Below are 14,413 nucleotides of genomic sequence, written 5' to 3' on the forward strand. Positions count from 1 at the left end.
AACCCACTACATAGCCCTCACTCTGGCTGACTCTGCACTCAGCAATCCTCCTGTCTCAGCCTCCTGAGTGCTGGGATTATGTACATATGTTACCACACCCAGCTCTTCACATCTCTTTAATGGGGGATGATACAGGCAGAACGCATAAACTAGAACACCTTATAACCCACAAGCCCACAGGATTTCAAATACAAACCAAGACAAAATAATCTGATGTTTAGAGTAAGTGATGTTTATCCACTGAAGTATCTCCATCTCATTAATGGTATTCAGTAGAGAAATGCAACCACATCGATCATTTGAGTGACAAATGCAATCATCAAATTTTCTAATTGATTTATTCATGAGCCCCAGTCATTGAGTCATCATTAATCCAAGCACACAAATATTTTTGTGACAATCCAGTTCACTTGTGTTTTCTGACATTTTCTGGTGTCCTCAAGACAGGGAAGACAGAATGAGGGAACATCCTTGTCATGGGAGGGAAATTGAGAGCAGTCTTGTACCTCAGAAGCATCTGAGAGTGCTAAATTCATAGAGGCTTTATTATCAATAGCCATGTACCCCCTTCTCTGAAATCCACTGAATGTCATTGACATCTGTTTTATCTTTACCCTTAATTACTAATATTTGCATATCTAGCTTTCCTCTACTATGGTTTGGTAAGCTGTTTATGCACCAAGATTATTTTCTTATTCATTATATCTCCTATAGAAGCTAGCACCCATAGGTGCAGTCAGTGTCTGTTGAGTTGATGAATGCAAGATACAAGGCCAGGTGCCAGAATGGTGGTGCAGTGTTGAGCATTCATTCAGTGAGACCCCTGGCTGCCCACTGGACAGATGGCCAGAAGATCCATATTCTTTCCTCTATCATGTGTCCCGAGGCTGAGAACAGATTGCAGGGCCCAGAGGAAGAGAAGCCAGATGTGGGATCTGGCTGTCACATTATAAAAGGAAATGTCTCTAGCCGTGTAGTCTAGGAAGATTCCAACCTGCCTGAAGTCTTCCTTATTCACAAGTGGGCTGGAGGAATGGTGGGTGCCTGGTATGCATTTCGCTTCGTCCCCATCAGTAGCCATTCTCTGTGACAGTCATGCTCCCCTTCCTGCTAGTCAATGCTCTGCACATTCCCAAGAGCCACGCTGCCTTGTCTCCAGCCTCTACCTGCCAGTAATGGCTGCCAGAGAAGAAGCTGGGAGAGCTTGGTGATGATGGTGGTGATGCAACTATTGAATCTCCTCAGGCTGTCAGGCAGCTGTTCTCATTTGTTTCCGAGTCTCACACTCATGGATCCAGGATTGCATTAACTGCAGAGAGAGTTCAAATATTCAGCTAGGGAAGGGTCTGTGGGCAACATAGCCCCAAGGTTCTTCCCAACTCCAGAAAACAGGGACAGGGCTATTCTTCTAGATTATGGTAGGGACACACAGGGACCCAGCAGGCCAAGGCCACTTACATTGATATGGGTACTTACTAGCATGTGCCTGAGTACCAATCAGTTCTGGAACTGCAGAGAAAAAAAAGAGACAAGATTTAAAAAGAAAAAAAGTCCTCAGCATTTCCACTCAGAATGCCTTAATTACACTGTCCCCATAACCAGGAGGCCAGGAAAGATAGGATTCTTCTACTCAGGGCTCTGAATCCTATGTTTGGGTATAACCCAAGGCCTCCCAGACACCCATGCCCACCTTGGAGACTGTAGACTAGTGAGTTAGACGAGAAGGTAGGTACAAGAGGACTGCAGAGCCAAGGACATGTCAGACCTTTCTCTTGCCTTTGTTCCCTTTTGTCTTTTCTCAACAGTGCTCTCAAATCAACAGCAAAACCCCTGATCAGTGCACACCACTTCCACCATACTCACCACTGAATGTTTCCATTTCAGAACGCATGATTTCTAAAAAGGAAAGGGAGGAGAGAGAAGTTGAGTTAGGTCCTCCAGCTAGGAAGAGATCAGGGAGAAGCTGGAGGCAGGTCATAAAGGCCTTGGGAGGTGGAGAAGGGAAGCACGGGGATTCTGGGATGCAGGTAGGAAGTGAGTAGGTGCCTCCCATCTTACCCCAAGTCCACCTACCTGAGAAGCGCTGCATGCTCTTCTCTACAAACTCTGATTTCTGGTAGAGCAGGTGGATCTTTTCTTTCATATCTGGAGGTGTGATCCAGGGCTCAGGGATAGTTATCATCCTGGCCCTAGAGAAAAGAGACCGTTGGTCGGAGAGGGCTAGAGTGAGGAGGTGGCCTGATCTCCATGAGCTGGAAGTGAGGTGAAGTCTCTACTGGCCACACCCAGCCATTCCTGGATTATGCAAACAAAAGTCCTTCTCCCTGGACTCAGAGTTCTGAACACTGGTCCTCAACATCAGCCACAGATTGGTACCTACGGGAGAGGTTTAAGAATCACTGATAGAAAAATTACAATGAGGCCTGGTGGGGTGGCTCAAGTGATAGAGGACCTGCCTAGCAAGCGTGAAGTCCTAAGTTCAAACCACAGTATTGCAAAAAAAAGGAAAAAGAATCACTGATATGAAAACTACAATTAAGCCAGGCACCTAAGTACTCAGGAGGCAAAGATCTGGAGGATTGCGGAGGCTCGAAGCCAGCCCCATGAAAATAGTTTGTGAGACCCTATCTTGAAAAAACCCATCACAAGAAAAGTCCTGGTGGAGTGGCTCAAGCAGTAAGAGTACCTGCCTAACAAATATGAGGCTCTGAGTTCAAACCCCAGTGCTGCCAAAAAAAAGAAAAAAGAAACTACAATGAGTTTAACTATTGGCCTTAAAATAATATGTAGTATGGTGGTTCTTAAAAAATTAAATAGAGTGCTCATGTGATCCAGCAATTGCACTTGCATGTGTATACCCCAAAGAATTGAAAACGGTCTCAAGCAGATACTTGTATACCCGTAGTCATAGCAACATGATTCACAAAAGCTACAAGGTAGAAACAACCCATTTGTTCATCAACGGATGAACGAATAAAGACACAGTATCCACACGCAATGGAATATTATTTGGCCACTAAAAGGGATGAAATTCTGACACATGCTATAATGTGGAAGATCTGTGGAAAGCTTATGATAAGGGAAAGAAACTGAACAGCAAATGACAAATAACATATGGTTCCACTTATTTTAGATACCTAGAATAGTCAAATTCATAAAGGTAAAAATTAGAATGGTGGTTGGTGGGAATGGGGGAGGAAGGAAGGGGAGCTGGCGTTGAACGGTATGGAATTTCCACGTGGGAAGGTAGAAAGGTCTGGAGGTGGATGGCGGTGCGACACTGAACTGTACACTTAAAATGGTCAAAATGGTACATTTTATGTAATGTATATTTTACCACAAGACTTTTGTTTTGTAGTGCTGAGGCTTGAACTCAGTACTCATGCATGCTAAACAGTGCTCTACCACTTGAGCCACTCCACAGCCCTTTTTTGAATTGGATATATTTGAGATAGGGTCCCGTGAACTATTTGCCTGGAGCTGGCTTCATACCTTTATCTTCCTGAGATTTGCCTCCTGAGTAGCTAGGAGTACAGGCAGGAGCCATGGGTGCCCAACTACCAAAAAAAGACTTTTTAAGATCCCTATGGAAATAATAATGAATGTGTAGAATTAATATTTTTCTAAAGGGAACTTAAAAACTGCTGCTACATGTTCTGTACAAAACTGGTTTATGCCACAGAAACAGAGAATCACAAGTTTGGTTTTGGTACTTTATCTTCCTCTTTGTAGTTAGTTGTATAGAACTTCCAAATTCAAAATGAAAAGAAAACCGTTCTGTATCAAACCATCTCAGCAATAAATGTTATATTTTTCTAAACTGGCAGATTGACATTAAAAAAAACCCAGCTATGCCTGTCTTCTGTCAGGTCTTCTGTCAGAGATTTGGATTTAATTATTGTGGCCATGGCCTGGACACCAAGATTTTGAAAAGCTCCCCAGGTGACTTTGAGGTGCAGCCTCCTCCTGTCTCACCCCACTCCTCCCCTGCCTGGAGGCTTAGCCCAGCTGCAACTAGCTCCCCAGAGACCCCTGGAAAGTGTTCTCTTCCTTAAGGCCGCAGGTAGCTCTGCAGGAGTAGTTTTCATAGGTGAATGGCGTGGAACACAGTCCACTCAGGTTTCTTAGGATTGAACTGCAATTATGGTTCCCAGGCTTCCACTCATACCCTCCCGCCCCATTCTCCCTACTCAAATCCAGAAAGGCCTCAGAAATCAGCAGAAAATGGGAGGCGTCCCTGGTCAAACACTCAGGTCCCCCTTAGGACTATCTCACCCAAATGCTTCCTGCAAGACACCCAAGGGGAAACCACGGGACTTCTGTGTACCTGTGCAAGGTGACTCCGATGTCCTAGAAGAGAACAGAGAGATTTCTGTTACCAGTCTCTTAGAGGCTCTGTCCTGTCTCCTGGCCTCTCCTCCTGGGCTCCAGGACATCAAGCTTCTCCCTGCCCTTACCAGAACTCCCTGTCCCAGGGGTCAGTACATGGGAGCACCTCTCCTCCGTTCTAATTGCACACCTGTTGGTAGCCTGCAGTGCAACTGTGCCCAATCCTGATGATCTCCTCTAGGCAATGCCAGGGTGCCCTGAGCTCCTGAGAGACCTCATCATGCTCCCTGTCTTGGGCAGATCTGATGGCAGTGATGGGAGCCTGATTCATCCCACTAAGCACAGTGAGCTGGGAAGGCCAGGCCCAGATACACTCACCTGCATGAGCTCCCATTCGGACTGGCCCTGCTTGGCCTCCAGTTCCCCAATCAGCTTGTCCAGGCGGGCGATGTCTCGGGACACCTGAATGCCATAGGTCTCTCGGGCCTGGCCAATGGTCTGGCCCAGCTCCTCCAGCCAGGCCATAAAGAGCTGCTCCTGCTGCTCCAGAAAACGGCCCAGCTTCTCCAGCTGGCACCGGACCCTCTGCTTCTGGGATTCAGTTTGTTTCTGGGGAATAGACGAGAGGCAGGTATGAGGCTCTGTGCTGTGGAGTGGAAATGTGTGTCCACTGGCTCCAAGAACCCATCTCCTACAGATATAAGAGGGAGGCTTCCTCAGCCTCTTAAAGGCCCGGACCCCAGAACAGGGAGTGGTATTGTATGGAACCTTCCAGAATAGACTGAGAGTAATAGGGGCTAGCTCTTGGAAAATGCTCATACACCTGGTGTTATAGATTTAAGTTTCCCTTCCAAAATTTGTATATTAAAGCCCCCAGTATCTCAGAATGTGATCTTATTTGGAGATGGGGTCCTTGCAGATGTACTTAGTTAAGATGAGGTCATATTGGGTATAGGGTCAGACTCTAATCTGACAGGTGTCTTTACAAACTGAGAACATGTGGACACAGACACACACACAGAACAACAGGTCAGAAGACATCTATAAGCTGATGGGAGAGGCCTGGAGAAGATTCTTTCTTCACAGCCCTCAGAAGGAATTGGCCCTGACAACTGACATTGGTTTCAGATTTCTGGCCTTCAGAACTGTGAGAAAATTAATTTCTGTGTATGACAACTATAGGAAGCTAAGTCACTGGGGTCACCTTCTCCATACTTTGAAAGCCAGTGTGATAATGACACATGTCTTGGAGGACGTGGGCAAGGCTATGACCACGATGCCATGCTCCAGAATGGAAGCCTCTCTCTACCACTAGGGCAGGTGCACAGGAGGCTCTCAGTAGTAGTTATAGCTTGGTGTGCACCTGTAATCCCAGGACTTGGAAGGCTGAGGCAGGATGGCAAGTTTAAGGCTAACCTGTACTCCATATTGAGACCTTGCCTCAAGAAAATCTTATAAGAGTTCTGAATGGCAGCATTAGTCCATTTAAATGTTGGTGAACTTGGCTTCCACTACAATTGTGCAGAGATCAATCATTGGCTTTTCTACCATTCTCTTTCTCTTAGACACCAGGAAGCTTCTTCAGAGAGATTTTGTCCCAAAACAACCTTTCTTTCCTCCAAGGAGGAGGGAGCCCTTCAGACCCACAAAGACTTAACAGTCTTGTCATTTTTGGTTCAAAAGGACAGAACTCATTAGTTCTTTTGAGCCAAAAATGCCTCCTCATCTTTATTGGTGGTGGTGATGTTACTTTTTCTTTTTTCTTGAAGAGGACAGGTCAGTTGCCTTGTTCAATGGCTTACATTCTAAACTTATCTGATAATTTTGCTCCTTGTTTAATTCAAGGTAAATATTTTGGGCAAGAAAATTTAGTAGTTCTATGCCACATGATGTTCCTAGTTCCTCTCATCTGGGGGACACAGAATGTTCAGTCAATCCATTGTCATCATCGTGAGACTTGAGTTGGTTATTTGACTAAAGAAGGGTCTACCAGACTTCTCTACTGCAAATATACATCATTTCCTTTCTGGAATTGTTAAGTAACTTTGAGAATTTGAGACAGTGTAAATATCTTGTACTCTAACAATCTTCCTACAACATTTGTATCTGTTAGTTGATCCCTGCCTGTATCAATGGTCATGCTGGGGTCTGTGTAATGAAGAATTTCTAATGTAATCATTCTTTTATAGTGTTTGAATCAGCTGGCATCCTGCTGTAGAGTTTTCTTCCCCCTTCATCTGTCCAATGATTAAAAACTTTTTGAGAGCATGGAAAGACGGAGAAGAGTGAGGAGAAAGAGGACCCTGCATTACTGTGTCTTAAGAGAAGGCTGGGCTTATTTGTCTCCCTGGCCCAGCCACTGGGCCTTGACCTCCTTTAGGAGGTATGACTTTGCTCCATCTGCAAGTTCCCAACCACATGTAATAAAAGGAAGGGGTTTTCACTTTCTACAAACTCAGTAGTTCCCCAAAGCTAGACACTTGGGCCAATGCCCACTCTCCATTCTTCCTTTTGTTACCATTCTCTGTGATCCAGTGAAGTATGGGTATGGTGGGGACCAATTGGACTTATCAAAAGAGAGGGAGACAGGATACAACTAATGGATATGCATTAGACAAATCAGTGCTCCATAGGGCAGGCACCTCTGCGTCCTGGAAAAATGAAAGCTGTTTACACGTTCAAGAACTGGACACCAGACCCACAGAAGGCCAATACGTTGTACTGACTGAAATCTGCGGTGTTGCAAAACTACTTTTACAGAAAATGTTCTCCACTTGAGTTTAAAAATTCAGTATGGTTTTAATAAAAAGTGGAGAAGGACAATTATATAAACAATACAGAAGATAATTGAGATTAAAATATCTTCCCTCCTCTTCCTTTGTTATGGTCCCTAATTTCTCTAAACTGCTTCGTGGTGAGAATGAGCAAGTGTGCAGGGAGGTGACCCTTCCTTGGCAGCATGGTCTTCCTCTACAGGAATGAGCTTGACCTTTTGATGCTGTTTTCTCCTTGTTCCCTCAGGCTCCAGAGCAAGTGACCATTCCTGCTGCTCTGAGAAGCAGAGCAGAAGCTCAGGGACCCCTGCTTCCTCCCAGCCCCCTCCCCCCTTCTGCAGGTGTGAACGGGGAAGGACTGGCCAACAGTATACCCTCGCCTTACCAGGAAGTTCTCTGTCTTCTTATCCCCCTGCAGTCTCTGCTCCTCCCCAGACTTCCTCAGTTCTTTCAGATGTTCCAGATGCTTCTGAATTTGCTCCTAGAGAAAGAGCAGCTTTTGAGATGCTTACCCCTGACTTCTGCCACCGTTAGCTGGTGCCAAGTCTAGAGGAGAAAATCTGCTTCCAGGAACAAGGGGAGGGTGCTGCAGTTGAGACATGAAGACGGGTACTCAGGAAAGAGGAACTATGTTTCTACCACTAAGGGAGGCTGAGCTAAGCAGAGTCTCAGCGACCCTCTGGCAGCCTATGGATCCGGCCATACCTGAAACCAGCACTGTTGGACTTCTGAGCAATATGAATTGGTCAATTCTCTCTTTGCTTGATTGGTTTCTATTGTGTTTTGCCATTCATAGCTCAAGAGTCTTGGCTAATACAACCACATCACAGAGTGGCTGGGGAAATAACACAAGGCCCAGTACATCCAAGTATGTGACAGGGAAGGGTCCCCAGGCAGGGAGCACCTACCTTGTATTCTATGGCAGCTTCTTGGATGGGACGCACCCAGTGGCCTCGGTGCTCCTGACTCAGCCTGCAGATAAGGCAGATGGCCTCCCCATGGTCTTCACAGAAGAGCAGCTGCATCTGTTTCAGATGGCGCTGGCAGTGTGGTACTGGCTGTGGGCTCAGGCCTCTGGAGCTATTCTTTGCAAGTGAGGCCTGGCACTGGGAGCATCTGGGTGATCCTTCCTGGGTGTGGCAAAGATGACATGCAGCCTCATCCTGTGGCCTTCCTGGGGATATAGCAATGGAAAAATCTTCTGAGTGACAAACCCAAAATGTTTACAAGAGAGCTCCTGAACCTAGAACGCATGTGTTCTCAATTAGAACTGGCCACTTTCTAGAATGCCCTGCCCTGACTTCTATCAGAGCAGCGAACAGGGTACTGCAACTGCCAGCTAAGGGCCAGGCTCTGTGTGGTTCCCAGAACTGAAGATTCTTGGCCCTTTCTTCTATGAAACTTCCATGGCCCCTTGCTACATAGCCTATGCTTTTCTCCTGCACAGACACAGACCTAGTGGGTGATATAAAAGAGAGCAAGACATGTTGACAGTGTTTGCTTTGCTACTTAAAATCACCCCGGGCTATTGCACCAGTGAGAGCTCCAAGGAATGGTCACTTTTGTGCCTCACTCATAGACTGATTCCCAGCCACTAACACACTACCTGGCAGATTATATGGCAAGCATTTGGAACACATGTGTTGAATGAAGGAGCAACAGATGACTGTTGACATCCAAGTTCAAGAAGCATTAAATGAGAACAAAGAAGGGGACATTTATCTTTAATCAGTATTAAGGTTTGAACTCAGGGCCTTGCACTTGCCAGACACTTGAGCCATGTCCCCAGACTTTTTTGTTTTAGGGATCTTTCAAATAGGGTCTTGTGTTTATGCCCAGGCCATCCTGGACCACAGTCCTTTTATTTATATTTTCCACATAACTGGGATGATAGGTATACATTACCACACCTTGCTATTTATTGGTTAAGATGAGGTCTTCTGACCTTTTTGTCTAGACTGGCCTCAAATTGCCATCCTCCTGATCTCTGCCTCCTGAGTAGCTAGGATTACAGATGGAGACATTGTGCCAAGAAGGGAACTTTATAAGGCTAAGGTGCAATTCACAATGAAGACATAGCACTTATGAATAATTCTGCCTTAAGACTATTGGTAGTGACTCCGTAAGGCCTAGCACTGGAGGCAGCTGGATGAACAACTGCCTGAGGCCTCAGGATCCCCAGAAGCAATGAGGGCAGCTGCAGGAATTGTGCAGGAGACATAAGAAGAAATAGAAACACACATAATTCATTAGAGTCATTCCCTCTTCCTCCCCTCACTGTCCCAGGAATTTATGTCACATTTGAAACAAGACTGCTAGAGGCCCCCAAGAACCATTCTTCCTTCCTCCCTTGTAAGAGAATTACTTGCTCAGATGGCTCCTTCCCCACCTCACTCCAAAAACCTAGATTCACAGCCCCTATTGCAATTAGGAATACCATTTGATCACATGGTAGTCAGAGAGATATAAATGAGGTATTCTGAGCAGCTTGGAGAAACTTTCCCTAAGTGACACTCTTCCTGTTTTTCTCTCCCCCCTGCTGCCTGGAATGAGGATGTCACCATCAGAGGCCATGAGTTTCAGAGTAAACTTGGTGGAGTAAAAAAACAGCAGAAGTCTGGGGGTCCTGGCTCATGGTGCATGTCATTCATGTGAAAGAGGAAGAACTGCTGCATGTTATGCAATTTTGGATTTCCGTTACAAACAAACAATCCAGATGACTAACTCATCAGTAGGAGAGATCTAGGATTTCGGTAAGCATCTCCTCTCCTTATCCAGAGAAAGGTGGATGGGAAAATCAACCCTGTGACATACTGTCATAGGATAATTTTGGGAAGGGGATAATTTCATCCAGTCCTTTCTAGTTTCTGAACCTGGGGCCCTTATGCTTGTGGATACTAAAGAAAGACTTCCAATGGTCCATCCAGGAACCAACTGAAACTTGACACAACATTGTGTGATGTCCATGCGTGCATTTTTCTGGATCCATGACATGTATCAGATTTGGAAAGGGATCCCAGGAGGCACCCAGGTATCCCAGTAATATAAATACATAGGTATAAAAGGAAATTTCAGGAGGGGGACTTCCTTTACAGGCCACCATTCCTAAGGATGCCAGGACTTCTGGATTCTGGGCTCCTTCCTCACCTGAAGATGAAAGTAATTCTGGATTTGAGGGCTTGTGGCATATACCACCTGCCACCTTCCCCAGGGCCTCAGGGGTCTCTGGTTCCCCAGTTCCACTTTCCTCCCAGGATGCCGTGCATTTCTTCTCTCCAGGCAATGGTGCATTGGAAGGTGTGCTCCCGAATGCTAACTCCTGCAGGACTACGGAATGTTCTGGATTCCTGGAGCCCTTCTCCAGAGCCACCCTGGGGGTGGCTGCTGAGTCTGAGTTTGCATTTCTGCTTTGCTCTGCAATCAGAAAAGTCTCTGGGTTTGGCAGCTCTCCCTCTCCTGAAGAAATGGGAATTTCAAGACTTTTGGGCCGCTTCTTTCCTGAAGGTAAATACACTTCAAATTTCTTGGATTCTCTCCTCCCCAGGGCAACGTTGCAGAGTCCCTGGAGCCTTCCTGCAGAGCTGGCATTCCTGCGGAGCTGGGCACTCACCCTGCTGTCTTTGTCCCCTGGCATCTGGGTGGTGAGGGGGCCTCTCCTGGAGATGGCCACTGTGCCCCTGGCCCACAACTTGCTCTGTGTGTCCTCAGGGACCTTCTGATCCCTGCGTTTGCTCTGACACTTCTTCTGGGGCCCTCTCCCTGCCTCAGGTTGGCTGGATTGCATATCAACTGCCCCATTGCTGCTTTGTCGCTGCCCATCACCTTCCTGGCCATCTAGTTCTTTCAGGTTCTTGGGCTTACTTTCCCGAGAAGACACCGCAGAAGTGTCGATGCCACTTTCTTGGGCAGAATATTCTGGAAAGACAAACAGATGCAAAGACATGAAGCTGTGCCACATTCAGGACTGATGGTTGGGAGATGAGAGAAAGAGAGAATCCCCACAGAAATTATACAAGCACAGAGCATTCTAGAAAAACAGCAGTTACCGCTAAGAAGAACATACTTATGATTTGCTATGCTTGTCTCAGGTAATACTTTTCAAGTCTTTTAAACAGAATTCGTTCTACATAAGCTCTCACACAAAACTTCAAGACATAGGAAAATAAAAACTCCGGTTTATTGATATAATTTTATGTCGATTACAGATGATAAAGTTCACCCATTACAAAATTAATCAATAAAAAAAAATTAAGGAGTTTTCATCAGCATGAATATTGAAATCAGGGCATATGAAAGCAGCTGTATTTTTCTCACTTGCATAAATTGGAGAAAATCCTAATTCACACAGGTAAGTGTAAATGGAAATTTTTTAAAAAGCATATACACAATGGAGTTTTACTCAGTCACAAGGAATAATGACATGTGGTTTAAAGGTAAATGGATGCAATTGGAGGACATCATGTTAAGTGAAGTAAGCCAGGTTCAGAAAGACAAACATCACATATTTTCTCTCATATGTGGAAGATAGATCCAAAGATAAACATACACACAAAAACAAACATGATCACATACAAACTCAGATGTAGAACATGTCTGTGACAGTGGAACTGCTGTGTGGAACTTGGGGAAGGAGGGAAGGAAAAGAGAGTGATAGTGTCAACAGTGTTGTAAAACATCACATCTGTGAAGGTGGAGGACACAAGGATGTGTATTGAAAGCTGTTGAAAATGGAGGGTGGGAGGTAAAGGGCAAGGGAGAGCAATGGAAGGGGTTGAATGGACAAGTAAAGTAGACTTACAGCTGGGACACATTGAGAAACCCTTGGAACATCAACTTAAATAGTAATATCAAAAGACAGGACTGTAAAATAGGTACAGTGTGTAGGGGTACTTGTGAGAGGGGGAGGGTGAACGAAGGAGATGAAGGTGAGGGAATATGGCAGATGGACTTTATATACTTACATGAAATAGAGCAAAGACACCTCTTGCAATTGGTTTAAGTGGGGTGGGGAGCAGGTAGAGGAGGAGAGATGGTGGGGGTGATCTAAACAATGTACAATATAAGCCCATTTGGAATGGTCACAATGAATCCCCCTGTACATTGAATATATCCTAACAATAAATAAATAAATAAACAAAACAGCTTTCCTGGACATTTTAGGATACTGTTTAGAAATGACAGAAAAGGCTTAATTACAAGGTCTATATAAAGAAATGAAGATACTCTGTAATCTTAATTTACTTTTTTGTTTGAAGAAGCTCTTATTAAAGTTAAAGTTGTTTGGGGGCTGGGGACATAGGTCAGGAGTACAGTGTTTGTTCAGCATGCATGAGGCCCTGGGCTGATCTCTGGCATCACACACACATACAGACCCACAGAAGTTTAAAGTTGCTTCAAACACTTTGCTATTGGATTTTTAGTTGTAAGTTACCAAAACTGGCTCAAGAAATGATAAAATTCTGAAGATTCTAATGATCTATTATATTTTAAAACAGAAAAAAGCAATTTAAAAATTCTGCCGGACTCAGATTATGTTTTAAGTTCTATTGATTTTTTTCAAAGAATAGAGAAATTTTTACATTATTTAAACCATTTAACATCATAGAAACACCTGGAAAGCATTTCTGATATAGTCATGGCAGCACACATGCTAGGCAGGTGCTCTTAATGCTTGAGCCACTCCACCAGCCCTCTTATGTAGTCTTAAAGTCTAGAAAGAGAAGAAAAATGCAAACACCAAAGAGTACATTGTAAACTGACCATGTCATAGGCCCCTCAAGAAAATACAAAACAAGTCTTTAAAAGCATAAATTAAAGCTACATTCACTGATCACAACACAATAAAATTAGAAAGTTACAACAAAAAAGATAGCAGAAGGAAGAAAGGAAGAGGGAGGGGAGGATAAGAAGGAAAGAAAAAGACAGAAGGAAGGAGTAAGATTTCCTCTTGAGAGCTTGTAAAGTATGTCAAAGAGGAATCCTGAATTGAAATTAGGTGGGTAACCAGGAGAAGATAGATTATCTATCAGCCCTGTAAGATGATTGGTTTCAAACCCTTTCTGCAAACCCAACATGCATGTGTACATGAGTGTTAACTGCACATGGATTAAAGTATTCTCTAAGATCTGGCACTTCAGCCTCTCCCTCTCCTGATTTTGACACACACTCAGAACCCTGGCCTCTATTTTTAAATCCACCAGGAGCCTGAGGAAGCTTCACTAACACCTTGACGAAAGGCCAGAGAGAGAAACAGGACATAGTTAACTCAAGTCACTCAGGTCGTGGTGGACAGGGCCTCCTGACCCTCAAGCCACAGAGCCTGCTCTGAGCGCGCCTTCCTTCCTTCGCCAGCAGCCGGCCCTGCCCAGCCTGACCACTTACTTACCCTGGCCAGTGGCTCTGTGGAGCTCCTCTGCCAGGAGGCGCTGGTTGATGCTCCGCAGGACCTGCAGGGTGAGCCGCACGGCGTATTCCTCTCCGTAGTGGGTGACCAGCAGAGTGGCCAGTTTCACCGGCCTGGCCATCTGGACATGGCTCCGGGGGATCCGGGAGTGATCCTTCTCCAGGCTGGTGTTCTGCAGCTTGAACTTGAACTTCTCAAAGTCATAGGGCACCAGCTCTTCTAGGATGTTGAGCAGATGGTCACTAAGGGTCTTGGCCATGGTGCTGACCAGGAGGGACTGGAGGCAGTTGTCTGTCTGCTTGCAGGAGTAAAAGCCCTGTGACCTGGAGCCTGACAGTAAGCAAGAGACAGCTTGTGAAATAACGGAAAAGACACAGGAAATGCTGTACACTTTGGCAGAAACTGAGACTAACGGTGAGGTTGTCTCTGGCGTTCAGGATGGCGCATCCTCTCTTCACAGATTCAGGGGCTTTTCCACTGGGGAGTGCTCTGCCTTCCCAGTTACAAATCCCCTAGAACCCTAGTTCTCACCCAACACTGGGTGGCAGAGAGGTGGGCAGGTCTGTAAAGGAGGTTCTGGGATTGGAGTTCAAAACCCTCCATCTGCTGTCTTGCTCCCAGGACCCAGGGCTGCAGGAGGAGTTGGGGATAGAAAGTCATGCTGGGGGTCAGCTCCTCTAGGAGCTGGGGCTCATAGACCCTGGAGGACCAATGGCAGGGAGAGGGATAGAGAGCAAATACAGCCCTACAAGATTTGCCCAGGCTTGCCCAAGAAGGCAAGTGAGGCCAAAAAGGGCACTGCCAGGAGACAAGCCGTGGTATCACCCTACTGATGCAAATCCAATCTATCTGGTCCATGTTTGGTCCACCCAGCCACATAGAGGCCTTGAATCAAGGTGTCCAAGAC

The 14,413-nt window shown here is 45.5% G+C and overlaps 1 protein-coding gene across 1 annotated transcript; it reads right to left on the minus strand.

Annotated features, from left to right (window-relative positions):
• Positions 1-211: 211 nt before the first annotated feature.
• Positions 212-13,825, minus strand: Mefv (MEFV innate immunity regulator, pyrin). Its single transcript, XM_020185867.2, has 10 exons — positions 13,489-13,825; positions 10,251-11,018; positions 8,012-8,277; positions 7,489-7,584; positions 4,708-4,938; positions 4,328-4,350; positions 2,074-2,189; positions 1,864-1,896; positions 1,477-1,509; positions 212-1,309 (listed from the first exon to the last, which is right to left on the minus strand). The coding sequence occupies exons 1-10, from the start codon at positions 13,763-13,765 to the stop codon at positions 1,287-1,289; spliced, it is 1,866 nt and encodes a 621-aa protein (XP_020041456.1). The 5' UTR covers positions 13,766-13,825; the 3' UTR covers positions 212-1,286.
• Between the last annotated feature and the right edge of the window lie 588 nt (positions 13,826-14,413).

This window comes from Castor canadensis, chromosome 17 (genome assembly GCF_047511655.1).
Source record: "Castor canadensis chromosome 17, mCasCan1.hap1v2, whole genome shotgun sequence".
Classification (NCBI taxonomy): Eukaryota; Metazoa; Chordata; class Mammalia; order Rodentia; family Castoridae; genus Castor; species Castor canadensis.